Genomic DNA, 27,805 nt, shown 5'->3' on the forward strand with positions numbered 1-27,805 from the left:
CACCTTAAATTTATGTCCCCTTGTAACACTCTGTTGTACCCGGGGAAAAAGTCTCTGTCTATCTGATCATCTTATTCCCCTGATCATCTTATAAACCTTTGTCAAGTCACCCCTCTTCCTTCGCCTTTCCAATGAGAAAAGGCCTAGCACTCTCAACCTATCCTCGTACGACTATTCTCCATTCCAGGCAACATCCTGGAGACAAAGTAGGAAAGATGAATTTCGAATAGTGGGAAGTTTTCACGACAGAGAGAGATCACTTCACCCATCGCACCTGTATCACATGAAGACAGACCCTTCCAGCCAACACCCACTTTATAGCATGTTGTCCATAACCCTGCAGGTGATAGCACTGTAAACATTCGGGAACATTGTGTAGGGTCTAATCCATTATCAACATAGATATGATCTCCAATGCTGTAAATCCTGGCTTATGGGGAAAAAGTAGGGGCAGAACTGTATCAATATTCAAACAGTTGGTGCAGCCCTGAGGAGCTAATAGGCCCATTTCTAAACGTTGTTCCTCAGGACATTTTGACTATTCTTGACTGACATGAAAAAAATGCAGACATGTTCCCCAGAAATGCTGACAGCAACATACCTTTATTCAGCCAAGATCAGCAACATGAATTAAGAAAGTTTAACTGATTATTGACAACACGGATTTCACAAAGTGCAAAGTACAGAGGGGAAGGGTGGAGGGGTGGGGGTGGGCGATGTTCACTATTCCCTGATGTCTGGTTGCGTTTGTGAGCAACAGATGAACTTGCGAACCAGATTCAGGATGGTACTGCAGGTATTTCAGCAGATACTGTGTACACGGAATTCTCCTATAAATCAGCAATGACATGAACATTTATTTTTGATGGTGTTTGAAGCCAACTAAAATTGAACAATATGGTGGGAGAAGTTCCTTTCATTTCTTTGAACTAGTAACAAGGGACGCTCTTTGTGGACCTGGGGTGGCAGGAGGATCTTTCACAGCAGAATGTGAGGGAACAGAATCATGTTGGAAATCCAGATAGACTGGAACTTGTTTCACTGGAGGGTGAGAGTTCGGGGGGGGGGGGGGGGGGGGGGGCGCGGTGACCTCATACAAGTTCATAAAGCCATGAGTGGAAAGGTGAATGGCTCTAATTGACATGATTCATACTGGAAATGTATAAAGCTTTCGTTTCAAAAATATCACATATCAATAAACTCCACCTGACCCTACAGCTAGTGATGTGGAAATTAATGGTCTAATTAATGGTGCCAGACGATGCCTGCGACAACATCACTTTATTCAACTAAAGTCAGCAATATACATTCACAATGTGAAAGGCACAAACTGTACTTTTACCCAGATCAGCCAGTTTCATCTGCAGTCAGACACAACTTAAAATTCAGACCATTGCACAGAAGATAGACCAGCGCTCACAACATTGGAAATGATTTTGTTTGATAAAAGAATCCATCGTAGACTTCCGCAGAGCAATTCGTGTCAACAAACTTGTTTTTTTTTGTGTGTGGGGGGTAGTACACGAAATGTTACTTTAATCCGATTGATGTGAAAAAAATTTGCACCTAAGAAGTTATTTGAAAACGTCTATCACAGTAGATACGCGAGTAAATTTTACAAATCATTGATCAAAGGGGACAATCTTTTTTGGATTCGAGGAAGATCCATAGTGATATTTTGTAAATGTTTGGAGCTGGGATTGTTTTAAATTTTTGACCCAGACATTGGTGTATTTTCCCTATGGTGGGGGATTTCAACAATAGGGAACATGTTTTCAAATGAGAGGAGAAAAAATTTAAAAAGGATGTCAGAGACACAGAGAATGGTTTGTGTGTGGGATGATTTGGTGGTGGATACTTACAACCTTTAGAAGACATTTGGATCAGTAAATGAATATCAAATGTTTGGAATGATATGGGCCAAGTACACACAGGTGGGATTAGTTTAGTTTGGGATTAGGACTGGCATGGACTGGTTGGACCGAAGGGTCTGTAACCATGCTGTATCACTACATGACTCTATGACTATTGATCAATTTTTCTCAATACTAAACAGTGCTGTAGTGATCCTTGAATGAGCTGTTGATGTTAAGGTTGTGTCTGAGACTCTGCGAATATTTCCTTCAATGAGAGGAGTGACTAGTTCTCCAAGTTACACAACTGAAAATAAACTTTTCTCCAGCATTGTTGCTGAGTCGATTTGTTTCTGCGGAGGCGGTGGTTATAGTTTGCAGTTGGCTTTCCACCAACTGGTCAACCGTGAGACAAAATATCTTTGATCCACTGCAGAAACTCCACTGCTTCCAGTAAATGAAACTGGGAACTCAAGGACCTTTTCTGCAGTCAGCTTAATTGCTGCCAACTATTGGATCTGGCCGATTAAAGGGAAAATGAATCAACTAAAGTAAAATCCTACCAAACTCACATCACTTGTTTCACCATTCTCTGATTTATGTAACTCATTAAAACTGAGTGGGCCCTTTAAACATGGTTAACACTGGTGTAGTGTAACAGCGAATTTTTGCTGATTTTTATGAGTTAACTGCCCTGTTAGAGCTATCAGTGAGCAGAGAAATGTACTGTTTATAACCTACATTCGTGGTAATTATTACTGTAATACTCTCTAATTTAACCAAACATTCCTGATGTACTCAGACTGTTACATGCAATGGTTTAGACGTTGAGGATTAAAAAAAAACTTAGGGACTGTCTTGTTCTAGTTCATTAGATGCTCTTTCAAAAGTGTACCTCGGTGTTATGTATCACTGCGGACTCACATTTTGTTTCTCAGGCACACAGCTTTCCTTTACTGTGCATTTTAGTGTCGGAGCAATTTGAAAAGATAGATGCAAGGAGAGACATTCTGCAATGTAAGGAGGTGCTTCTCATCTCCGGGTCCAAACTGTTTAGTGACATACACTCACATTCTGAACATAATCACTTTAGACATGCTCCATATTAGGTTGCCGAAACTGAATTTAGAAACGCAGATTAGAAATGATATGTTATTTTGTAATGTGAGAGAGACTTTGAGTGACAGCAAAAATAAACTCATTCATTTTGTTGGCTAATAATATTATTGAAGTTCTTTTTAGCTTTATCTGCTTGTGGTGGAATGTAGGATTAAAGGGAGTTAACTTCTAATTGAATATTCTAAATATAATCACTTTGGACACGCACTGTATTCAGTTGCCTAAATTGAATTTTGAAATGTTTAGTATGAATTACATGTTATTTTGAGTGCGACAGAGACTTGCAGTATCCAGGGAAGAAAAGCTCAACTGTTTTATTAGCTAGTGATATGTTTGAACTTTAATTTTAGTTTTATCTGCTGTGAATTAATGTAGAAATAAAGGGAGCTAACTTCCAGTTGAGTTTGTTTTCTTTAAACAAAATACATGCAACTATCATGTGAAACAGACCTGAAGCTACTCAAATTTACTTCCAAAGAAGCTAGTCAGCAAAACAAATATCCCAAGATGTGTATGTGTCCATGTTTAAGCAGAATCTCATGTAAAGACATGACCCCATGTGTTCGGGCTGTACAAGCTGATACCAGGATCCAGTCTGAGCCTCCAGCAGGAAACCAACATGCGGAAGCTGTAAGCCTGCCCCTTCCGATGGCCATATAAAACCTTGGCACTGGACCGTAATTCAACACTCCTGGGTCGGCTCTGTTTAGAAAGATCTTAGCAGAACCGCTTCCCACAAGTTATCAGAATGATTGTGTCGACACTTTTTCTCAGTTTGTTACTGACTTCCTTATCATGTGAGTGTTTTTTGTTCAAGTCTCTCTTTGTGACTGTCTCAATGTTAATCTATGGCAGGAATGTAAAAGACTCAGCCATCATTTCACCAACATTAATGCTCAAGGTTTATTTGTTTTCTTTTTAAAGGTGTCCAGTCGGAGGTTGTTTTGACCCAGCCAGAGGCAAAGACTGGCCGTCCCGCAGGCAGCCTGAAACTGACCTGTAAAACCAGCGGGTTCGATCTTGGCAGCAACAGGATGAGCTGGGTGCGACAGGTTCCCGGACAGGGTCTGGAGTGGCTGGTTAGCTACTATAGTTCAAACAGCAATAACTATGCACCAGCGATTAAGGGTCGATTTACTGCGTCGAAAGACACTTCAAACAACATTTTCGCGTTGGACATGGGGAACCTGAAGATCGAAGACACCGCCATCTATTACTGTGCAAGAGGACACAGCGAGAGGAACCAGGGCTGGACCCGTTCAAAAACAGCTCGAGGGAACATTTTGTCAATTCCATCATAAACTGACGGTCAGTACGAGTTTTAAATGCAATTATACCAACTGCAACCAGAAGCAGACCTCAGGCTGCCTCTTACAAAACTATCAAAGAGGAAATGTACCATTTAAACTAGCAAACTGCTGACACAATGGGACAATGTTTTGGGCATCTCATATGTACTGCTAACACTTCCATCAATTAAATGCTCGGATAAAATGTTAGTTTTAATATATCTGACAGCTCAGGAAATCACTGCTAATTGTTATGTCAACTATGGCATTCATTCTAAACAACTAAATGGCTCTTTCAAATGAAAATTGAGACCTGGAGTAAAGAACAGAGAATGAGTGTACTGGTCTACATCATTGTGATACTACAGTGGGTCACAGTGTTGTGCACAGCGACATCCTCATACAAAAACCACTGACAAGTGTTTATCTCAAATTGGTGATTTCTACCATGGCAGGCGCGAGAAATAAGGTGAGATGCAATTTAAACACAATCCAGTAGTGCTAGTTTGTACAAATGTATAGTTTGTTTCTACCTTCTTCGTGTTGATTGTCAAGTTAAATGCAGACCAAACCTGGAAAAGTATTCCAAGCTTTCAAAATACAATGAATAGTAAAAGCTGGAATAATGCACCAAATCATTTTTAGAGGAGTCTAAATCACTGCTTTCTAGGAAGTGAAGAAATTCTCTGCATTTTACAGTTTACAGTCTGTCATAGTATTTGACACAACGTGTCTCACAGTGATATAGCTGGAGTGACACTGCAATTATGATCAATACAAAAACCTATTCAGCCTCTATTGTTTGAAACTAGTCAGTGATTACTTCTACAAACCGTCTTAACTTGCAGTGCAGTATTAGTTCCTTGTGGTTTAATGCCAGTATCAGTATTTAATTTGTAAAAGTGTTGGGTAATTATCGGTACACCAGTTGGGGATTTTGAGAATCAGCTCATGTGTTATTCTGTGAAGTATAAAACAGTATTAAAATTTATCAAGAATGATCAGAATTCACTAGCGTAATTATGTGAGGAAGATTTATCGTGATTTTATTTTGTCTGTGGTTCTGAAAATTTAAATTGATGGCAGAATTTTGATTTGTTTTATACAGAGCTAGTTATTGTGTGACCCAGTCCAGAGGATGTAACACTGTGACTATCTTGATTACTGGGGCCAAGGGACCATGGTGACAGTGACTTCAGGTAAGACCCTTGAACTTTCTTAGTGACTTTTTAAAAACTTTCTATTCATGTGACTAATTTCTGAATTAAATGAAACTCAGATTCTGTGCTGAGTTTGGTTTGGTTCGGATTGGTTTTTGTTCAGACTGATTATAGACTTCAGTTAAGGCTCAGCAAATAGTTACAGTGGGGATAATGGAGTCAGTTGCTCGGTGTATCTGTTTTTTTGATCAGATGGTCTTTCTGTGTGGCTGGGTTACTTGAAACACCTAATGTCTCTTAATCAGCCAGCTATAAATAATGTTTAATGTCAGTGACATCCTGACTGTGAGTTTTATTATCAACAACAAACGCTAAGAATTCAAAGATGTTCGAGATATTACTAAACATGATTAAAATATGCTAAAATATCATTATTCACTTCTTGAATATATGTTCTTACCCTGATTATATTTTCTCATTTATTTTGTTAATTTTGTTGATGACAAGCAGGTTAGAAACTGTCATAAAATTTTCTTGCGGTGCTACATTGCATTCTGTTGATTAGATTCTGAGTTTGTTTTACTTGATTCTGTTGAATTGAGTTGATTGGATTTTGGCTTTGTTTTAGTTGATTTGGTTGAACTGTGTTGATTGGATTCTGACTGTTTTTACTTAGTTTTGTTGAATTGTGTTGATTGGCTTTTGAAATTGTTTTATTTGATTCTGTTGAATTGAATTGTGTGGATTCTGATTATGTTTCATTCAAATCTGTTGTTTTGAGTTGATTGGATTCTGATTTTATTTTCCTTAATTCTGTTGAATTGAGTTGATTGGATTCTTATTCAGTTTGTGAAATTGATCAGCGTTTTCATGCTTTCTGTAATCGGTGTTTTATTTCTGGTGAGGAGATTGACTCTCTGGATTACTTTTCATTACCAATATTTGTGAAGTTCTTTTGTTTTTCATGAATCATTTCTGCATTTGTTAAAATTAGATGACACATTTTTCTCTGCTTGATTGAAAACATTACATCCATTTGTAACGGTCTGAAAAACAACTTAAGGCTGAAACCCGGAAGTGTGAGAAATGAAAAAAAACGAGTTTTTAATGCATTGACTTTAAAAAAAAACTCAGTTCTAATTGTAAACTAACTGAATTTTGTTTTGAGTAGTCTCATTCAAAATAAAATTTGGGGCTAAAATCTGAAACTGCAGAATTGATCACATTATGTAATTGAAACTAACTTAAAATTATAATGTGGTAATATTTGTCCATTCAGTAATTTTGTTTTGACAATGAAGTGATTAATCAATATATGCCTTCAACCGCTCGACTGTGCGCTGCACAAGATTGTCACGATCCAGAAGGGTGTACAGGTCGGAAATAAATTGAACTGTTGCCAGAAACGTTACAGCTTTAAGTGTTCAGTCCCCTCACAAACAAGGCTGCTGTTATGACTTGTTATTTCTATTCAATTTAATCATTAGTTTGCTGGATTCTGAGCAGCTTTGTTAGACTTCAATCTGGGTTTGTTTTGTGAGGTTACATCATGTTCTTGGTTCTGTTGAAACTGTTTGCAGAGCTAGTTCTGCTGCAAACACACCGTGTTGTGATCTGGTGATCGTTGACCTGTTGAGGAGGGACTGTGCTTGGGTCACATTAAATGTGTTATATTTGGGAAACCGTTTCTGGTTTCTACATTGTTTTTGCAATGCTAACATGGTTGGTGACAGTGAACCGCTCCAGGTTCCTCATTCATTGCAATCAGCATGCGAGGTGAAATTTCATAAAGCCTATTATTAAGTGAAAGGCAAATCGCAAAGGTTTTAGAAATGAAGGGAAAACAGACACCTTCGGGCGCCATTTTTACTTAAAAGTAACAATTAAGGATTAATCTAATCCATGCTTTACAATCCACATTCAGAACTCCACTATCTAGTTCAATCACAAGGTCTGTCTTTAAACAGTTTACAATTCATAGAGAAATATAAATAGAATTTCAAAAGTCTAATGTTCTAATAGTTCTTGCTCTTGAGCAAAAATGCCATGACTGTGTTATAATTGATCAAGAAACACCTTTCAATTCCGCTGTACACTACATACATATGTTTCTGGCTGGAAAAGATCATTGGCAGAAAACCATTTGGAAATTCTGCTCAATTCTATGAAGAACAGATCAGTTTCACTGCTTTGATCAGTTTCACACGTAACTTGAGTTAATTAATTGTTATGTCCCTGATTAAACTGGATTTACAGGATAAAAATAAAACATTAACTGAATTATTTAATCTGCACAGTGCTTTAGGTGTTCCCAATCTGTGCATTTTAAATAAATAGTTACATTTTACAACACAATATCAACTGAGGAGTCATTTTTTTCGGAAACAACTGCTATCGTGAATTATGTGACCAAGGCCAAATTTCGAATTAATTAAAATAATCCACTCATGACCTCGCAGGGCAGCATGGTGTCTCAGTGGTTGGCACTGCTGCCTCACAGTGCCAGGGTCCCAAATTCGATTCTACCCTCGGGTGACTGCCTGTGTGGAGTTAGCACATTCTCCCTGTGTCTGCGTGGGTTTCCTTCGGGCGCTCTGGTTTCCTCCCACAGTCCAAAAGATGTGCAGGTCAGGTGATTGGCTGTGCTAAATTGCACACAGTGTTCAGGGATGTGTAGGTTAGGGTGCATTAGTCAGGGGTAAATATACATTAGGGGGAATGGGTCTGGGTGGGCTACTTACTGTCCAGAGGGTCAGTGTGGAATTGTTGGGCCAAATGGCCTGTTTCTATATTGTAGGAACCCTACTCTTAAAACCATGGGAATGCTTGCTGCAAACGCAGAGAATTCATTTTACATCGATGTGTTCAGACGGATGCAGAGTTCACAAATTTGCAGAAGACATGAACTAGAGGATAACAGAGCACATTGTTTATTCAGACACTTAAAATAGAGTAATATTTATTTTAATAAATATACTTGACCGATTTATTGCAATGTAGCGATCAGGAGGAATCTGCTCACATTAGTTAAGTGTGACAATCATTTAGATTAGATTTCCTGCAGTATGTATCGGGCCATTTGGCCCAACAAGTCCACACCGACCCTCTGAAGAGTAACCCAGCCAGACCCATTCCCCTACCCTATATTTACCCCTGACTAATGCACCTAACACGATGGACGATACAGCATGACCAGTTCACCTGACATGCACATCTTTGGATTGTGGGAGGAAACCCACACAGACACAGGGGAGATTGTGTAAACTCCACATAGGCAGTCACCCGAGGCTGGAAGCGAGCCTGGGTGCCTGGATCTGTGAGGCAGCAGTGCCCACATTTACTTAGACATTCGTTAAAGCGGGCAACTCCAGACAGAAGCATGTCTTCAATTCATACCTTTTTAAACATTTTCGTTTATTAAAAGCAGTTAACAAGAATATGACCTTGCCCTAATTCCTTCAACAGAAATGCTTTCCACACTGGAATGCAGTATTGGCTTTATGCAGTGCATGCAAAATCTCCACAGTTCAAGGAACGTTTTAAGAATATGTAAAAATAATTTAGAGAATAATCCATTTCCTCCGGATCTGTGCTTTAATTGGCGATATTTCCCACCTCAATAATTTTGTTAAATACAATGACTTATTAAGTTTATTAACTCAGTGGTTATTTATGTTCATTGTGAACACATTCTTGTTCACATTAATCCACTGGTTAGTTCCTCTGATGAATGTTCAATTACAGTGAATATATTTGACGTGAGGAGTTGAGCAATGTATCCTCTAGGATTAAGTCTGTTGTGCAGTTTGTTTCAGTGCTATCTCCGACTAACTTGTCAACGGTCCTGACCATTTGTAAATTGTCCAGTTCGGATACCTGAATCTCAGACAGTTCAATTTCATCTCGCACTTCAAAACCACTTTTATCTGCCAGAAATACAATATTCGATTAGGTGCCTCAGAATTGAGAGCCCTGACTAAGTTGTTCCAATCAGAACGAACGTTTCAGGAACAATAGGCAGATAGCAAGAGATTTGAAATTGGTTGTTGGCAACAAGAGATATTTGATTGAGCGAGGCAAAGGGAAATATGCTGTATATTTTCTTTGTGCCTCAGTTATGCAGGACATGTTCCGTGGCACAATGTAGAATCAGAATTTTTTTGCACCTTATTATTTGAAAACCTATTATCAGCTTTTAATGTCACTGGCAACGGTCATATTACACTTCAAAACAATTTAATCGTTTCCAAACTAAGCAGAACGTCTGGTGCAGCAACATCCACAGGGGAAAGAGGAAGGGAGTTCGAGGTTGGAATCCAGTGACAGTGAATTGATGGCAATGCAATTCCTAGATTTATTCCTCTGTAGTTCCCATAGAGTTTGAACAATTTGCAGCTGCTGTCAAAGCATTCTTGGATAAATGTTGAAATGTTACTTTCATTGTACAAAAATTCTGGAACAATCCCTGGTTGTTGGAAGGTGATAATAACTAACATGGTTTATGTATTGTCAAAACATGTGGGCTGTGTTCTCCGTGATAGTGTCAAGCTCATTGTGTTCAGGTCTGTTGTGATGTTGTAGTAGAGTCCCTGATTCTGTGCCAGGTGGCCTGTGTTCACTTACAACCTGTTAGAGAGGTATGTAACACAATCTCTTATCAGGTTACTTCAGTGCAAGAAAGCAGATTGACATGTCTGAGTGTTTGTTGGAATTCCACTCACAGAGGCCAATGAAATCTATTCAATCGCTGTCCTGACTTGTGTCTCTTAGATATTAAACAGAATTTTGGTGGTTAGCAGCTTTTTCCAGATCAATATTTGTTTACAAGCTTTTGGGCATCGCTAGATAGGGTTAATGGAGTAAGTGCTCAAAGAAATCCCAGCTTTTGACTTGCTGTTATGACAATATCATTTATAACTAATCCAGAATGAATCATTTTCGAAGCATATTTGATGAGATTATGCTTAGGCTGTTTTACTTTATATTAAACCATTGTTGTAGCTGAATTTGATTGTTCAGTACGGTGGGGGTTCCGCTGAAACCAACACTTGCTGCAGATGGTGATAGCTTTTCAGTTGGTCTTCAATTGCTATCTCAGACCATCCAGTACCTCTGCTAAGAATTATTTTTCCAACAGGAGTCAAGCCAACGTAATCACTGTTTATCTCAACAGGTATATGAGCTCTTGTGCCCAAAACATGAAAACAATTTGGTGAAGAGTGGGGGGGGGGGGGGGGGGGGGGGTGTATCTGGATGCGAAAGGTTAACCTTGCCTTCTCTCCACAGGATCTGCTAGACCTGCTGAGTTTCTTCAGAAATTTCTGTCTTTATTTTGGTTTTCTAGCATTTAAAGATTGTTGTTTCATTGAAAAATGTTCTGTTCGATGAAGCACGTTCTTCAGAGAAAAGATGCATTTGAACAAATTGAGAATGTTCAGAGATATTAAAAATCAGAGAATCATTGAATTTGACCGCCCTGATCTCGAGCTGTAGTTTCACAAGAAACTATTATGAAGCAACAACACACTCCAGAGCGCAGTGGCTGCTGTAATTGGGTGGAAGTTATTTTGATCACTCAAATAGAGAATGTCAATGATCCCATTCCAAATAATCAACAGAAGGTTTTTCTAAAGCATGTGTGAAACAATTAATTTGTTGAAATATTTTAATACAAAGTGTTCACCGCCAGTGCTAGCTTAATGAATGATACAATGATAGGAAGGTAGGAGCAAGAGGAGGGCACTCAGCCCCTCGAGCTGTTCCACCACTTACTTAGATCATGGAGCATCTGTGAGCTAAATCCACAGGTCTCCCTTTGGCTAAAACTCTTCAACACCTTTGATTAACAAGCAAAAACTGTCCCAGATTTACTGATTCCACTGCCCGTAACAAAGGGAGACACCATTTCTGAAAGACATTCCTGTGAGTACTGTGACACAATGAAGCTGGAATTAATTGCTCATGAAAGTAAACTTTAAATCTCAGACAATTTCCAATTGAAACATCCCAATCATCATATTTCTTTAATTTAACACTATACTTCCCTGGAATAAAGAAATATAATGTGTGATTGCCTTGCTAAAAATGAGGGAAGCTTCATTCCTATTATATGATTAAGAAATAGCTCTGTTCATTCAGTGAAAACACAGTCAAATCACACAAAAGGAAACCATGTCATCTTGTGGAGACACACAAGTGCCTCAAATAGTTTTCAATTCTTCCAGTGGTTGTTTGAATCTCTAGACAGGTGTGGAAGTGTCAATCTTTTTTATATCGCCTTGAGAAACCAGTTATCATCAGCCTATTTGAATTGCTGAAGTATGTGTGGTATTAGTACATTCACAGCGCTGTTAGGAAGTGAGTCCCATGGCTGTGATTGAGGAAAAGGAAACGGCAGAGAAATAGTTGAGAGTCAAGTTGAAGTCTAATTTGGAGGAGAGCTTTCAGGTGAAGCATTTACACGCATGTGCGCCCTTATCCTCAAGGATCACAGTTTTGGAACATGCTGCTGAAGGGACATGTCAGCATGCAAAATGGAAGCTGAAGAAGGCCCCTCGGCCCCTCTAGAATGCTATTCCATTCATGGGATCATCATTAATCTTGCTGCTCACCAATCTTCCCAACACACCGATAACATTGATCCTGATTGTTTACTGTTCAGCAAAAGAATGGTGAACCTTTGGAATTCTCCACCACAGAAATTGATTAAGGACAAAACCTTAAATGATTTCAATAAGGAGATAGATTCCTTCAATCCTTAAAAAATGCTCCGGATATGTGGGACAAAGGCAAACAGGCTACAATATTGGTTGAAAGCCATGAAGACATTGAATGGGGTATGGTTTGTAAGTTTGCACGTAACACCAACATTGGTGGTATAATTGGCAGTGAAAGTTATCTAAACGTACAATGAGATCTTGATCAGCTGGGCCAATGGGCTGAGGAGTGGCAGATGGAGTGTAATTTAAATGAATACGACGTGTTGCTTTTTGAGAAGACAAATCAGGTCACAACTTACAGAGTTAATGGTAGGGCACTGGATAGTGATGTTAAACACAGGGCCCTGAGGGTCCAGACTCATAGAGTCTTACAGAGTTCATGGTAAGGTATTGGGTAGTGATATTGAACACTGAGGACCCTGAGGGTTCAGACTCATAGATTCTTGAAAGCGTTGTCTCAAGTAACTAGTGTGTTGAAGGTGTTTGGCACATGTACCTTCATTGGTCAGAGCACTGAGTGCAGGAGTTGGGGCTTCATGTTGTAACTGTCCAAAACATTGGAATGAGCTGCCAGAGGAAGTGGTAAATGCAGAGATAGGTCCAACATTTAGAAGACATTTGAACAGCTCCAGGAACTGGATAGGTCTGGATGGATATGGGCCAAAGGCAGGCAAGTGGAATTAGTTTAATTTGGGAACTCTGGTCAGCATGGATGAGCTGGACCAAAGGAACTGTTTCTGTGCTGTACGACTTTATGACTCACTAATTTTATGGTGGAGTAGGCTCAAAGTTGGAAGGTGGTGAGCAAGTGAGGGGCTAGATTAGGCATGTGGGAGAGTTTGGGCTGGTAGGCTGTGAGGTGTTGGCTGGCTGCTGGGTAAGCTTGCATGCACTCTGTCTGGCAAGGTGGCATCAAGGTAAATGGTAATGGTCACAGGATAATTTGGTCGAATTGTGCTTGGTAGGTGAGGGGTAGTTTGAGCTGAAATGCAGGAGGTCTGTCTTTGCCAGGCTGGTTTATGGAGAGGTGGGCAGGATGCCAGGCTGGTTAGTGTAGAGGTGGGCAGAGTGCCAGGATGTTTCGGGGGTGGAAGGTCACTGTAATGAAGTGATAGGTGGACGTGTTGTCAAAATGCAAAGCTCGGAGTCTGGCAAAATGGTGGGTGGTAAAGGACAGATACGAAAGGAGCTCGGATGCAATGTGCACAGGTTGACTTGGGTAAGATGAGAGGTCAGTGATCAAGGGCTGAGGTCATGTGTTGGGTAGTAGGCTTTTGTCAGAGGTTGTGAAAATGATGGTGCCAGGTCCAGTCAGGGCCAGATTCACCATAGGCCAGGTGCAGAGTGGCAGGAGTGTAAATGAGTGAAAGGAATTGAGATCATATGTCCATCTGAAATATAGAATATAGAACATTACAGTGCAGTACAGGCCCTTCAGCCCTCGATGTTGCGCTGACCTGTGGAACCAATCTGAAGCCTATCTATCCTACACGATTCCATTTTCATCCATATGTTTATCCAATGAGCTTTTAAATGCCCTTAAAGTTGGTGAGTGTACTATTGTTGCAGGCAGTGCGTTCCATGGCCCTACTACTCTCTGAGTAAAGAAACAACCTCTGACATCTGTCATCTATGTCCTTTCCTGCGAGCCATCACTATTCAAGGAAAAAGATTTTCACTGTCCACCCTCCGTTTACCTTTTATGTCTCAATTAAGTCACTTCTCAACCTTCTTCTCTCAAATAAAAGCAGCCTCAAGACCCTCATCCTTTCCTCATTAAACCTTCCCGCCATACCAAACAACATCGTGGTAAACCTCCTCTGAACTCTTCCAAAGCTTCCACATTCTTTCTATAATGTGGTGACCAGAACAGTACACAATACTCCCAAGTGTGGCCACACCAGAGTTTTGTACAGCCGCAGCCTAACCACGTGGTTCTGAAACTCATTCCCTCTATCGATGAAAGCCAACACAAAGTATGCCTTCTTAACAACTCTGTCAAACTGTCTGGCAACTTTTAGGGATCTATGTACATGGACACCGAGATCTCTCTGCTCAGCTACACTACCAATATGGGTTGCCTTGGATGTGTTTCGTGTGATAGGGGTTGTGTGTTCCGGGCATGAATGGGTGTATAGCAGCATAGGGTTTGTCAATGTGAGTGGGAATTTAGGTCTAGACAGAGTAAGTGCAGTGGTTAGTTTAAAAGATGAGGTTTGCTGGTGAACTGCGTGTCAGTTTGATAGTTATTAAAGTTAAAGATTAATTGTTCATTTCTCAAATCATATTTACGTAAATACTCAGCTGTAACACTCCAAAGTCGCTGAACCTTAATGGTCCTCCATTTTTCAGAAGCCTCCAGAATTCAGATAATTGTAAATGAGATGTTTCAACTTCCAGACAATTGGCATGAGTTCAGCCGTGACAGCCATCCTCCCCGTCCCAGTGCTCAGCTCCTGCCTGTGCTGCTGCTGCAGTGACCTCCCTCCCAGAGAGAACATTCTACCTTGCATTGATAAGTGAGGAAGGCTCACTGGACCTGATTTCCAAGTATGGGGACGGCAAACACGGGGGGACACAACTTTAAAGTGAGGGGAGATGGGTATAAGACAGATGGCAGAGGTATTTCTTTACTCATTGAGTAATAAGGGTATGGAATGCTTTGCCTGCAACGGTAGTAGATTCGCCAAGTTTAAGTACATTTAAGTCGTCATTGGACAAACATATGGACGTACATGGGATAGTGTAGGTGGGATGGGCTTCAGATTAGTATGACAGGGCAGCGTAACATCGAGGGCCGAAGGGCCTGTACTGCGCTGTAATGTTCTATGTTCTATGATTCACTCTGATTTCTCTCCGGGGGTACTGCCAGCTGTTGGGTATTTCCAGTAGCACGGTACCTAGCGGGGCGGCACGCTGGTTCCGTGGTTAGCACTGCTGCCTCGGGTGACTTTCTGTGTGGAGTTGGCACTTTCTCCCCATGTCTGTGTGCGTTTCCTCCCACAGTCCAAAGATGTGCAAGCTGGGGGAATTGCAAATGTTGTGTTCAGTGATTGGGAGTTTAGATGCATTAGTCAGGGTTAACTGTAGCATAATAGGGTAGAGGAATGGGTCTGGATGTGTTACTTTTCAGAGGGTGGGTGTGGACTTGTTGGGCTAAATTGCCTGTTTGCACACACTGTAGAATTTCGATGAATCTGCATTTCCCTGGTTTGTAGTTTGTGAAACGTCTCTGCTCTTCGCAGCAATCCAGTGATAGTGTCAGTTGGTGAGATCTTCAAACAGTTACTGGGGTGGGATCAGGATGTTCTTCTTCCTAAATTATATGGCAATGGTCAAGGTCGAGGCATGTTTCTAAAGAGGGAACCAATGATCATGATCAGCAACTGGTAGGAAACAAAAATAAACCCCAGTTATGCTGTCGACTTCAGCTGGAGCATACTGCAAACGTTTACAGCTGAGGATACATTTGAGTAACTGATAAGGTGAAATTAACAGAAACTAACATGCTCAATTGGTCATTCTATTGTAGAGACACCGTCTCCACCCACGCTTTATGGCCTGGTCGCCTCCTGTCAGGAGCACAACACCGGTTCTGTGATCTTTGGTTGTTTGGCGATGGACTATTCCCCTGACGTCACCAAGGTAACCTGGAAGAAAGGAGGGGAGCTAATCACGACTGGATTGAAGACTTACCCATCAGTGAGAAACAAGAAGGGAACCTACACCCTGAGCAGCCAGTTAACCCTGCCCGAGTCAGTGGTAGATTGCCCCAGCAAAATCTCCTGTGAGGTTCAACACAGCGGGTCACACAAGAGCAAAGAAATGCCATGTCCAGGTACGTGTTGTGGGAACTGAGATAAACAGATCATCTGTGATTAACATGAAGAAGGCATTATTTATAACCGTTTTCACAGACTCAACTTATACAGCACAGGAAAAAGGCCCTTTGATCCACCCAATTCACGCCTATCAATAACAGCCACCTAACTATTCCAGTCTCATGTGTTAGCACATGATCCATTGCCTTGTGTGACTTGCCCTTGCAAGGATACTTCATACTTATTATGAGGGGCTCAGTCTCTACATGACTTATACGTGCTGAGCTCCAGGCTAACACCACCCTCTGTTTGATTTTGTTTTCCCCTGAGATCCACTTGGAACCTCCTGGCCTTACCTTCACCCTGTGCCCCTGAGGCATTGATCTCTCCATCAAGGGGAAAGGTTTCATCCAGTTTACCCTGTCTATGCCTAAAATAATTCTAGACATCATGATAATCTTCTCCCTAATTCTCCTCTGCTCCAAGGAAAACCCCTGTCTACCTAAACTAGTTTCATAACTAAAACCCTCCAATCCAGGCAAGACCCTGGCAAATCTCATCAATACTGCCTTCAGTGTAATCACATTCCTTCCATAACATGCACACAACGCTTCAATATGGCCTAACCAGTGTTTTATTAAGTTCCAGTATCATCTCACCATTCTTCATTGTCAATGTCTAGGCTAATAATAGAAAATATCCTCCCACTTTCTTAGCCTCTTTATCCAGACGACACAGTACTATAGGGGATCGGTGTGTACATGCACCAAAGATCCTCAGGCCTTTCCAGGGTTCCACCATTCAAAACCATTCCAGGGTTCCACCATTTAGTGGGCAGCACGGTGGCACAGTGGTTAGCACTGCTGCCTCACAGCGCCAGAGACCCGGGTTCAATTCCCGCCTCAGGCGATTGACTGTGTGGAGTTTGCACGTTCTCCCCGTGTCTGCGTGGGTTTCCTCCGGTTGCTCCGGTTTCCTCCCACAATCCAAAAATGTGCGGGTCAGGTGAATTGGCCATGCTAAATTGCCCGCAGTGTTAGGTTAAAGGGGTAAATGTAGGGGTATGGGTGGGTTGCGCTTCAGCGGGTCAGTGTGGACTTGTTGGGCCGAAGGGCCTGTTTCCACACTGTAAGTAATCTAATCTAATCTAATCTAAAATGTCATACCTGACAGATTCTTCTGCCGAATTACATCACCTTACATTTATTCAGAATAATTTCCATTTGCAACTTTTCTCTTCACATACAACCAACCCTTTTATATCCTCCTGCAATCTAAAGCCATTATGCTCATGACTTACCAACATGACAGTTTTCATTTCATCTGTGAATTCACTGGTTAATCCTCCTAAATTTGAGTCTCAATCATTGGTATGTAAGATAAATTGCACGGAAATCAACACCAATCCCTACAGAACACCAGGAGACATAGATTTCCAGTCACGCAGACACCCGATGACTATTATCCCCTGCTCCCATCACTCAGCCAGTGTCAAATTAACTCGGATCCCATTGGCTCTGATTATTGCTATCATCTGGACATCGAGTTATCTCTATGAAAACTACTATCAAATTGTTACACATGAATTCCTCTCAATAAAACCGTGCTAAAAATTGTTGATTTATCTTCCAAATGAAGACTAATTTCACTTCTCAATAGTTTCCTTACCACTGAGACTAGCTTGACAGATCTGTGTTTTCATTATTTATCCCTTCCTTCGTCCTGCATAACAGTGCAACGTTGGCTGATCTACACTCACTTGGCACAACTGCTGTGGCCAGACAGGAATTCTAAATGATTGTCAGCGACCCAACTATTTCATCCTTTGCATCGCTCAACTGCTTGGTATACTTTTCATCTGCCCTGGAAATATAACCACTTTTCATTCAGCAAGACAACACAGAACATCACGTCCTGTGTCCTAATTTCTGAAAGTACATCACAACACCCCTCCATGATTTCTGTCCCCACATTGTCCCTCTTCCTAGTGAACACTGACACAACACATTCATTTTGACCACAACCTAATCCTCCGGCTCCACTCCAATAATAACACTTAATGGGCATTACTGTTTCCTGAATAATTCTTTTATTATGAATGAGTCTGTAACTTTTAAAAATATTTTCCTTTATTTTGACTGCTATTATTTTCTCATGGTTCCTTTTGCTCTTCTAATTCCTTTGTCTTTCAAACTCCCCCTTGCACATTCTGTACTCCATATTAGTTTCTATTGTTTTGAGATTTCAGTATAGACCGGAAGCCTCCCTTGTTTTGCTTTATCTCCCCCTCCATGCCCTTTGGGTCCAGAGCCCGCTGCATTCTTGGTCCCACGCAGTGGCTTCCTGGGAAATGTCCTCCCTGTGATTTTCCTATCTCTTTCTTAAATGTGTCACACTGATCTGACTCAGATTTACCAATAAGTGTCAGCTTCCAGTCCACTCTGGTTAAGTCATTACCTGATCTTACTAAAATTTTCCTTCCCCTTTTCAGAACTTTGGGCCAATTTCTATTCCTTTGCAGTACAATCTGAAATCCAACTGATTTACGGTCACTGTCTGCAAAGTGCTCCACCATTGATGTTTTACCCACTGGGTCGACTTCACTCCCTAAAGTTAATTCCAGGTTCACCCCTTTCTTGCAAGGTCTGGATTAAAATTCTCTGTATTAAACTTTGTTCAAATATTCTCCTGGGGGCATTTTCAGAATTGTGCTCCCTCTAAATCTTTGACAAAATGAATATCCAAGCCTATGCTGAGGAAGTTAAAAACCTCTTTTCTCATTCCCCTATTTAATTTACATGTCTCTGAAATTTGCCCATGTATTTGCACTTGGTCTTTTGGACCTATAGTAAGGTCTATCGTGCTCTCCCAGTAATTATGTTTGCTGTATTTTGGTTTTGATGTACTGTCCATTTGCCTTTGTTCAAGGAGGTATACATGATTTCATTTCTCTTTACAGCCTAAAATACTCTTGTCAGAATTGCGACAGAAGCAATATTCTGAACTGCACACCCCCGCCCCCATCATTTTCCATCTTTCCCTGTCTCACCTGAAGGCACTAAATCCTGGAATATTGAATAGCCACTCCTGCCCGGCTCTCAATATGTCTCCATGATAGCAACGGCATCATTTCTTCCTTTATGCCAGTAATTCGTCTGCCTTGTTCATCAGACTCTGTCATTAAAATGAATACCATCCAACGTTGCTATCTCCCTTCTGATGTTACTGGCCTATAGTTTCTCTGCCTCCTTGACTCCCTTGCTGTGTCCTCTAAGTTTAGCCTTTCACATTGTCCTGCTGATCTTTCTGTGTGGATCCCAGCTTCTCCAGCACTCTGCACAATTATGATTCTTGTATCCATTAACCACAAGAAACCTTGATATATGAGAACTGATTGTATTTGTTATGAAATTCATCAGAGAATGTATGTGATGTGTTTCCTAAAGGTCCAGATATTCTCCCACCAACCCTTCTCCTAACTGTGAGCTCCAGTGAAGAAATCGCAAGCAGCAAGTTTGCAACCGTCGTCTGTTCAATCATCGAGTTCCGTCCGAAGTCAATCTCCGTGAGTTGGTTGAAAAATGGCCGACGCTTGGATTCTGGCTTCTTCACGTCTCCCGTGTGTGAGGCGGACGGGAACTTCTCGGTGACGAGTCGGTTGATGGTCCCTTATGGTGAATGGTTCAACAGCGCAGTCTATACCTGCCAGGTCACTCATGGAGAGAACACTCAAAGTAAAAACATCACAGCACTCCAGGGTAAGAGACACAGACTGAGAGAGCTACAAATCATTCTGAACTCTGATGTGAATCAAACACACTAATTTATCAGGCGTAGTAAACAGCACGGTACAGCTTCTCGTTTCCCAACATGTCACGTGTCTCATTTCAGTTTGAGTGTTACATTAGCATTGCTCATAATTCAACCTTTTGGCAAGTCAGAAAAGCATGTTTCCTCTCTGTTGAAGATAGATATATAGACAGTGAGCTTTGTTAAATAGTTTGTTGCCTGACCATGCTGGGAGAGGCATTCAGAGTGCTGAATCCTTGTCTGGTAGCTGCTTCAAGGATAAGTTTGGGGTGGAGGGGGGATATTGGAGAGATATCTGATTGACACATAGAAAATACTGAGAGACTGAGGTCGAGTGAATGTGGAATAGATGCTTTGACTGGTAAGCGAGACTAGGACCCAAGGGCACAGTCTCAGGGTCAAAGGGGCACCGTTTAGAACTGAGATGGGGAGGGATTTCTTCAGCTAGAGGGTGATGAGTCTGTGGAACATGTTGCTGCAGAGGGCTGTGGAGGCCAGGCCATTGTGTGTACTCAAGCCAGAGATAGATCGGCTCTTGTTTAGTACGGGAGAAGGCAGGAGAATGGCTTTGGCCCGAAATGTCGATTTTCCTGCTCGTCGGATGCTGCCTGACCTGCTGTGCTTTTCCAGCATCATTCTGATCTAAACTCTGGATTGGCCGAACAGCCTTATTCTGATCCTCTATCAAATTGACGTGGTTAAAATATGCAGTGACCCTTACTTGAAAATAAATCAAAATGCGTTCAATGCTTCATTCCCTGCTCAGGAATGACCTGTTGGTTGGACATTGTACGACATCGATTTTTATCTGGTACTGAGCTCTTTAACTTCATTTATGGGATCAGACCACAGACCAAGTGGCTATCACATTTGATGAACTGGGATAAATGTGATCTCATTGAGCTTCTTTAAGATGCTCTCTGTAATTAGTGGATGAGGCAGGAGAATAAATTCTGGTGGGAATGCTACAATAGGGATGAATGAACTAGGAACTCGAAACAGGCTGATTTAGCCTGGTTTGGGGTGGCGATGTTTACACAGTGAGTAGTGGATGTCTATAAAATTAGTGACATTTCCATCGCGTTTGTAGATTAATTTAAGACGCTCTTGTTTGTTTTTTTTTCTCCCCTGCTCTATGAAGAAATTAAAAAATGCAGCTTGGTAAATAAAGTGAAAGTACAGACTAGTTATGAACTAACTGAATGGAGGGAAAGACTTAAGGAGATGGGTGTCCTTCTCGATATCCAATGCTGTACTCAATGACTTGTTTTCAGATCTACTCCAAACACAGCCCACGAGGAACAATGACATAAATTAGAGAATGACATCACACCAATAACGCAAAGTATTTTTGATCACGTTAAATATAATGAACAGAATTTCCATGGCTGTTCACCACTCCTGTAACACTTTAGAACTCTGCAAAGAGAATAATTATTATTTATTATAATTTGTCCAAAATTTGGGATGTGATTTGGCAGTCAGTGTGACCAGCAGCACTTGCACCTAAAGGTTATGAACATGGAAATGAACTCATTATATTCAGATTACTCTTGTCACAAGTATCAATAGATGGTCTTAAGTGAGAGACAAACTCTGAAAGAAAGGTCATTCCATGGGTTACATGATGGTATCTTCGATGATTTTACTTTTTTCACAGGTTTCACTTGTTACAAAGCCAGTGTTCTTTCGGAATAATTACACAGGGTATGTCCTAGGTAATCACAAATGTTTCACAGATCAAAATACATCAACAATAGTAAGCATCGTTTCAGAATAGTTGGAGTTGCCATTTTGAAGGTGGTGTCTTCACCCTGTGAAGGAGTAATCTGAAGATTGGCTGTTTGTATCAGAAAAAGGCATTTTTCATTGACTTTGATTTTTGTTTCATAGAAGATACCGAGTGCCACCCTAACACCGTTAAAATCCTCCCACCGCCAGTAGAACAAGTCTTACTGGAGGCGACAGTGACGTTAACCTGCGTAGTGTCCAATCTTCCTTCTGGAGTCAATGTGACCTGGAGACAAGAAAAGAAGCCTCTGAAATCAGAGATTGCTGAGCAGCCTGGACAGAATCCCGACAGCGTGATCAGCAAATTAGACATTTCTACTGAAGCCTGGCTGAGTGGCGTTACTTTTGAATGTGTGGTGTACCATCAGAATCTACCGACTCCGCTGAGAGACTCCATCCACAAGGAGAAAGGTGAGCGGTGAGATTAAAGCACAAAGCATCCCATGCGTAATCCAGATCCAGTTACATCAATGACAGGCTTTGATTGGTAATGAACCAACACCGTTGGGGGCATTAATGATGCATCAGAAGGCAGGAGAGCTAAGTAGCTGATTCAGAAAAAGATGGACCAAAGGATATTGTATTCTGATTAAGTCAGATAAGGTGGGAAGAAGCCTGGGTTGTGATGTCACCATCAGCAATGACAATTGGGCAGAATGCCCTTGTTGTGGGCTGGAAACATGGAGGCAACTTTCACATTAAACTTTCCTTTTTTACTGAACAGTATGTGTACCATACTGCTCCTTTAGAAAACGAAAGTGAATAAATCCCAAATTAAACATGGCGCATTTTAATATTTAGTGAAATTGTGATATTGGTTCAGGATTTTTTTGGTTGATTTATATTTGTCTCCAATATTCTGCAGTGATTAATCCGCTGGAGCCATCAGTGTCGGTCCTCCTGCCACCAACAGAAGAAATCTCCGCTCAGAGGTTTCTCTCCCTCACCTGTTTAGTGAGAGGTTTCTCCCCCCGAGAGATCTTCGTCAAGTGGACAAACAATGACAAGCCGGTGAATCCCAGTAACTACAAGAACACCGAGGTGATGGCGGAGAGCGACAACACCTCCTTCTTCATCTACAGCCTGTTATCCATTACAGCGGAGGAGTGGGCCAGCGGTGCTTCTTACTCCTGTGTGGTGGGACATGAAGCGATTCCATTGAAGATCATCAACAGAACAGTCGATAAATCCAGCGGTAAACCGAGTTTTGTAAACATTTCACTTGCACTGATGGACACTGTTAATTCATGTCAATAAAAATCTCAAAGTTGCATTTAATAATTCAACAGAAGTAATGAAGTTTTTTTTTCCTCCAGTTGTGAGTTAAATACTGAATTAGTTGTTTCCCACTCTGACTTACATTCCATCTGTGTAGTTAAAGTGGATTATTAACAGGCCTAGGACGAATGTCTTGTGCAGTTAATGTTCTCTGCTCAGATACACCCTGGGTCAGAGACAGAGTAAAGCTCACTCATTGCAGGATTCCACCAAGTACCTTATCCATCCTAAATCCCTCTGTGACAAAATCTGACAATGTCCATTTTATGTCAAGGGTAGGGCACGAGTTTTGAACTTGGTGTTTTTGATTCCCCCAATTTGACATTCTTACAAAATTCATGTCAGTTTTAAACTGCCAAATTGCACCAATTGGAAATGTAAATTTAAGACACTTTAAAATTAAATTTGATTGGAACATACCAATTGTAAAGAGTGCAGAACAGTTTGAATGTAACCTTTGTTTCTGGGGAACTGCCAGGGATCTTGCGCCAGCGCATGAGTTGACAGAATGTATCTTCACTTTCCCACCAAAGAGAATCAACAGATAAGTTGTTGTGGAGCAGAGGGGAGGGGAACGATGAATGGTCTGTCCTCTTGCTCCCTGTGCAGAGTTTTCATGGTAGATGTCCTCTGTAATGTAACCCAGTTGCGAACAGGAACAGTCAGCTTCTTGCTTACTGTCCAAAGATTTAACATTTCCATGCAAAACAATACCTTTGAAGCATGTTAGACACGCTTGGCTCTGTTAACAAATGATTAACATTGATTCCCATAATCCAAAACTGGTGTTTGCATCGTCCCAGTTTGAATTCCATAGTTTTGTCTCAGTTTTCTGGAGCACATGGGATCAATTCTGGTATTCAAATACCTGCTATCATTTTGTTTCACATACAGAACGCAAGTAGACATTTTCTAATAAACACATTCAGAAATGTTATCTCTGGGGCAGTGGGGATTTGAACTCACACCTTTTCTCTCAGAGACAGAAGTTCTATCACTGCAAGAGAAGAGTTGCTCATAAAACGCTTACCTTTGCACCACGATGGGAAATGTTTCCTGCAAAACCAAGGTCAAATCTAATTATGGGCAATGCATTAAAATTAGAACAATAAATTAGAATAATGAAAATTGCAGTCTGGTATAAGAACAGATGCAGAGAGATGATCGCAAATACACACGTAATGACACATATACGGGCTCTCACCTAAAGACACATATTTATGTGCACACTCAAATGTGCATATAGATAAGATGTCACACACGCATACTCGCACAGAGCCACACATGCAAGTGGTACTTGAACACTCACCTAAGCTCATACAAAAACTCACATACACCAAAAGAAAATAATTTGCACAAATGAACAGGAGTACTCACACATAACCATGAGAAACATCGATACACGGTAACACACAAATGGGCATGAATACATATACATTCATACAGCACAATGCGTACAGACATACACACATGAACACACAGGTACAAATTCCGAAAAATGTCCTCCCACATGCCAATTCACACAGACACGTAAGTGCACAGAGATAAACATTATTTTCCCATTTTCAGAATCACAAACACACGACGACAGAGGCAGCTTAATTAGTTATTTTTAAACCACATTGATCAGCATGTATACAATATCACACGCAAACACAAATTCAGAGTCTCACATGCAGACACACAAGTGCATAGATGAACAAATAGAGGGGCGTTTATTAAATAAGGATAATGGGCACAAGGATCAGCAAACATCCACAAACAATAGCACAAACAAGCTGATCAGGAGATGGTTTGGGAAAGATTGCCACACAAGCAAACATCATCATATAAATACAAACATCCATCAAAACATAACATTGCATGCTAACATTTATTAAGCATAAACATGAAAATAACCTAGTTTAGGTAGGATCTGAAACAGACACATAATCACACATTTTAGACAGCACTAATGAAAAATGAACACTCACAAAGACGTTACAAGATAAGCATAGGCAGCAACGAAGTGGCATATTAGCATGATGATGCTTACACAATGTGAAAAGACAAACATTTAGATGCACAAACACATGAGCACACCAGCAGTAAATGAACAGGAATATGTTTATTCATGCACGGACTCCAACATGGGCTAGAGTGAAGTAAGAGACTCTCATAACCACATACACAAACATTAAAGGAAAACCAAACATACCAAGCAGTAGATCAAATAAATTAAGGGACACACGTACAAAAACTTATTCCTAAATATACAGATCTTACAAACAAAAATATGAAGCAATGTCCTGACTGTGATGTCACTCATATTCATGATTTGCCAAACAATTGGTCACCAATACAAAAGATGAGAATCACGTTTGAACTTTTATTCAGTGATGGCCACAATTTTCAACTAAAGTGCTGTCACAGCCTATATTTAAAATATAATGATATAATTAAAATCATCATTCGTAATAAGCATTCCTCAAATAACAATATCCTTAAATAATAGATGAAAAGAAAAATAATTTAAAACGTTCTGACATGGACAATGAAGAAAGAACATGTGCAGTTAGTATTTGTAATTTCTTGCTGAGAGTCAATAACGCACTAATAGATACAGATAAGAGTCACACTTGAGAAATCCCTGACTGCTTTATGAAGATGTAATGGTCTCCAATTACATGACTTGGATGCAGATAGATCGATCTGGATCAATAAACAATCTCAATGCGTTCTCTCGGCTTTATATTCATAGATTCAATAGATCGCACTTGGATTGAAGACTATGAGGATGATAACAGCAACATCTGGACAACTGCTTCCACGTTCATCACCTTGTTCTTCCTGAGTATTTTCTACAGCGCTGCCGTCACTCTGGTGAAGGTGAGAATAATCACATCTTTCTCACGCCAAGCAGCCCAACATGTTTTGTGAAATCTCTAAGTGTGCCATTGAAAAATCATTAAATCTGCAAGTCCCTGATCATAAATATCTGCGTCATTGCTTTCTCTCTCTTTTCCAGGTTAAGTGAATGAGTTGTGGACCCCTTTGATTTTCCTGATCTGCTTATCAAGGTCTTGAATTTCCAATCTCCAATCTGTCCTGTTGCTGACTCTAACAGTGAGATTACTTCAGTTTATCAGCGTGTAACTGAGACAATTATTGATGGATTTTCCTTTTTACTTTGATATCTTTGAGATGGTTGTGGTTGGAAGAATTTGTAGCTTCCCAGTTGTTTGAAGCCCATTTGTTTTGTTTTTATTTGTTCCTTACTCAGAATGGTTGCCTACCCTTTCTGATGAGCCTTTGTATTCCCTTTTTTGTGACTGTTACTGATGTACAGAAAATTCCCAGCTCACAGCGCATGTGTTCTCGTCTCAATGTGGCATCCAGCCATTATATTCACTTCTGTTAGCTTTTACATCAACCTTTTGGATAAAAATGCTTTCTGAAATGTTTAATAAATCTCGAATGAATATGCACTAACCTTGAGTTTGCTTAATTCTTTCTTCAAGGCCAGTCAGTAATAATACATTTTCCCACATCCTACTCCTTTCCCAGCCAAATACTTTCACTTGTTCTGTTTGATTGTATTTTATCCAGCCATTTAGTTTAATGCTGCGCTACCATGCAGCCCACTAATGTAAATGCGCCTTTCACACGATATGCCTGATGGAACACTCCAGAGTCAGAATGATGAGAGATCATTTCCGCTTATGCACCAAGGGTCACGGCCTCGGGTCACCTAATGGTAATTTTATAGGCTCCACTAGAAGCCGAAAAAAGGCAGACAACGGAGTTTGAAAGTTTACTCTACACTGTCTAAACTAAAAGTACTCCCAATGTCAGGGCAGCCTGGGTCAGTAATGCAGAAATCGCCACCTAAAGCGCCCAACGAAACATTCATCAGCCAAAAATGTCAACGTTCAGCCAGGTATTCAGACAACAACACGTGCACAATCCAAGGGCGGATTCTCAGTACTTGAGTTTTTCTCACACATCAATCTCATGGAGCACAATTCCTGGGATCTACTTGACACACCACACCTGTCAAATCCCAAGGAATGAGACTGAGATCTGTCTGATACAGGGATATTACTGAACAGCAACCCTCAAAAATAATAAATCAGAGGTCGCTGTGATCAGGCAAGGCACAGCTCATGAGTACTTGAAATATTCAGCCATAGGGATCTATATGACGCAAGACGGAATTGAGAACCAATCATAGCAACTGTTCACAGAGTCTGGAAACTATCAGCAGAGGAGAACATTCTCAATTTCTCAGAGTTGGTGAGGTGTATCATCCCGGGAATAGTGTTGTGAATCAGTCACGCACCCAATCTCATAACTTTGCATTTTTTTCAAAACGTGGCACCTGAAGCTAGATGCAACATTCCAGATGAGACAAGAGACTGTTTTATTTCAGTTTAACATAATTGCTTTGTGTTTGTTCTCTACAGCGTAGGGTGATGAAGTCGGGTTTATTTGCTCTTCTGTCTACGTGTACATTCCCTGATTTGTGCACATATACACGGGGGATCCTCTGCCTTTGGGTTTACCCCCTTACTATTGTATGTTCCCCGAGTTCATCACAAAACAAAGAAGCAGGTCACACCTTCCTGAGACTGAGATCTATCTGACACACCGATATTAATGAATAACAATCCTCAAAAATTATAGATCACAGGTTGATTTCGATCAGGGAAGGCAGAGATGAGAATTTCTGGAAACCCTGCTGCTTTCCATGTCCTTTCCCACAAGCCGTCTGTCAAGCTTTGAAGCTCTTAGCTGTTCTTCCAATACCCGAACATTTTATTTTAAATTGCTATTAATATTTTTCTGTAATTTTGCATTATAGACCAAAGCACAGGTTGAACCAACAAGGACTCCAAACACTGAACTCTGAGAACGTACACGATAAGGCAATCTACATTCTGAAACGGCAAACACCCGTTAACAAATGGTTAACAAGTACAAAAC

General features: G+C 40.7%; 1 gene segment (V, D, J or C); it reads left to right on the top strand.

Annotated features, from left to right (window-relative positions):
- Positions 1 to 3,646: 3,646 nt before the first annotated feature.
- On the top strand, positions 3,647 to 22,843 carry LOC148139954 (Ig heavy chain C region-like). The segment is given in 7 exon segments: positions 3,647 to 3,769; positions 3,897 to 4,215; positions 5,420 to 5,460; positions 15,673 to 15,978; positions 19,408 to 19,719; positions 21,665 to 21,973; positions 22,428 to 22,843. Coding segments are annotated over 7 exon segments (1,728 nt in total).
- The last annotated feature ends 4,962 nt before the right edge of the window (positions 22,844 to 27,805 follow it).

Source organism: Chiloscyllium plagiosum, unplaced genomic scaffold, assembly GCF_037043375.1.
Source record: "Chiloscyllium plagiosum isolate Xiang-an unplaced genomic scaffold, Cpla_swu_hap1 HiC_scaffold_36, whole genome shotgun sequence".
Lineage (NCBI taxonomy): Eukaryota > Metazoa > Chordata > Chondrichthyes > Orectolobiformes > Hemiscylliidae > Chiloscyllium > Chiloscyllium plagiosum.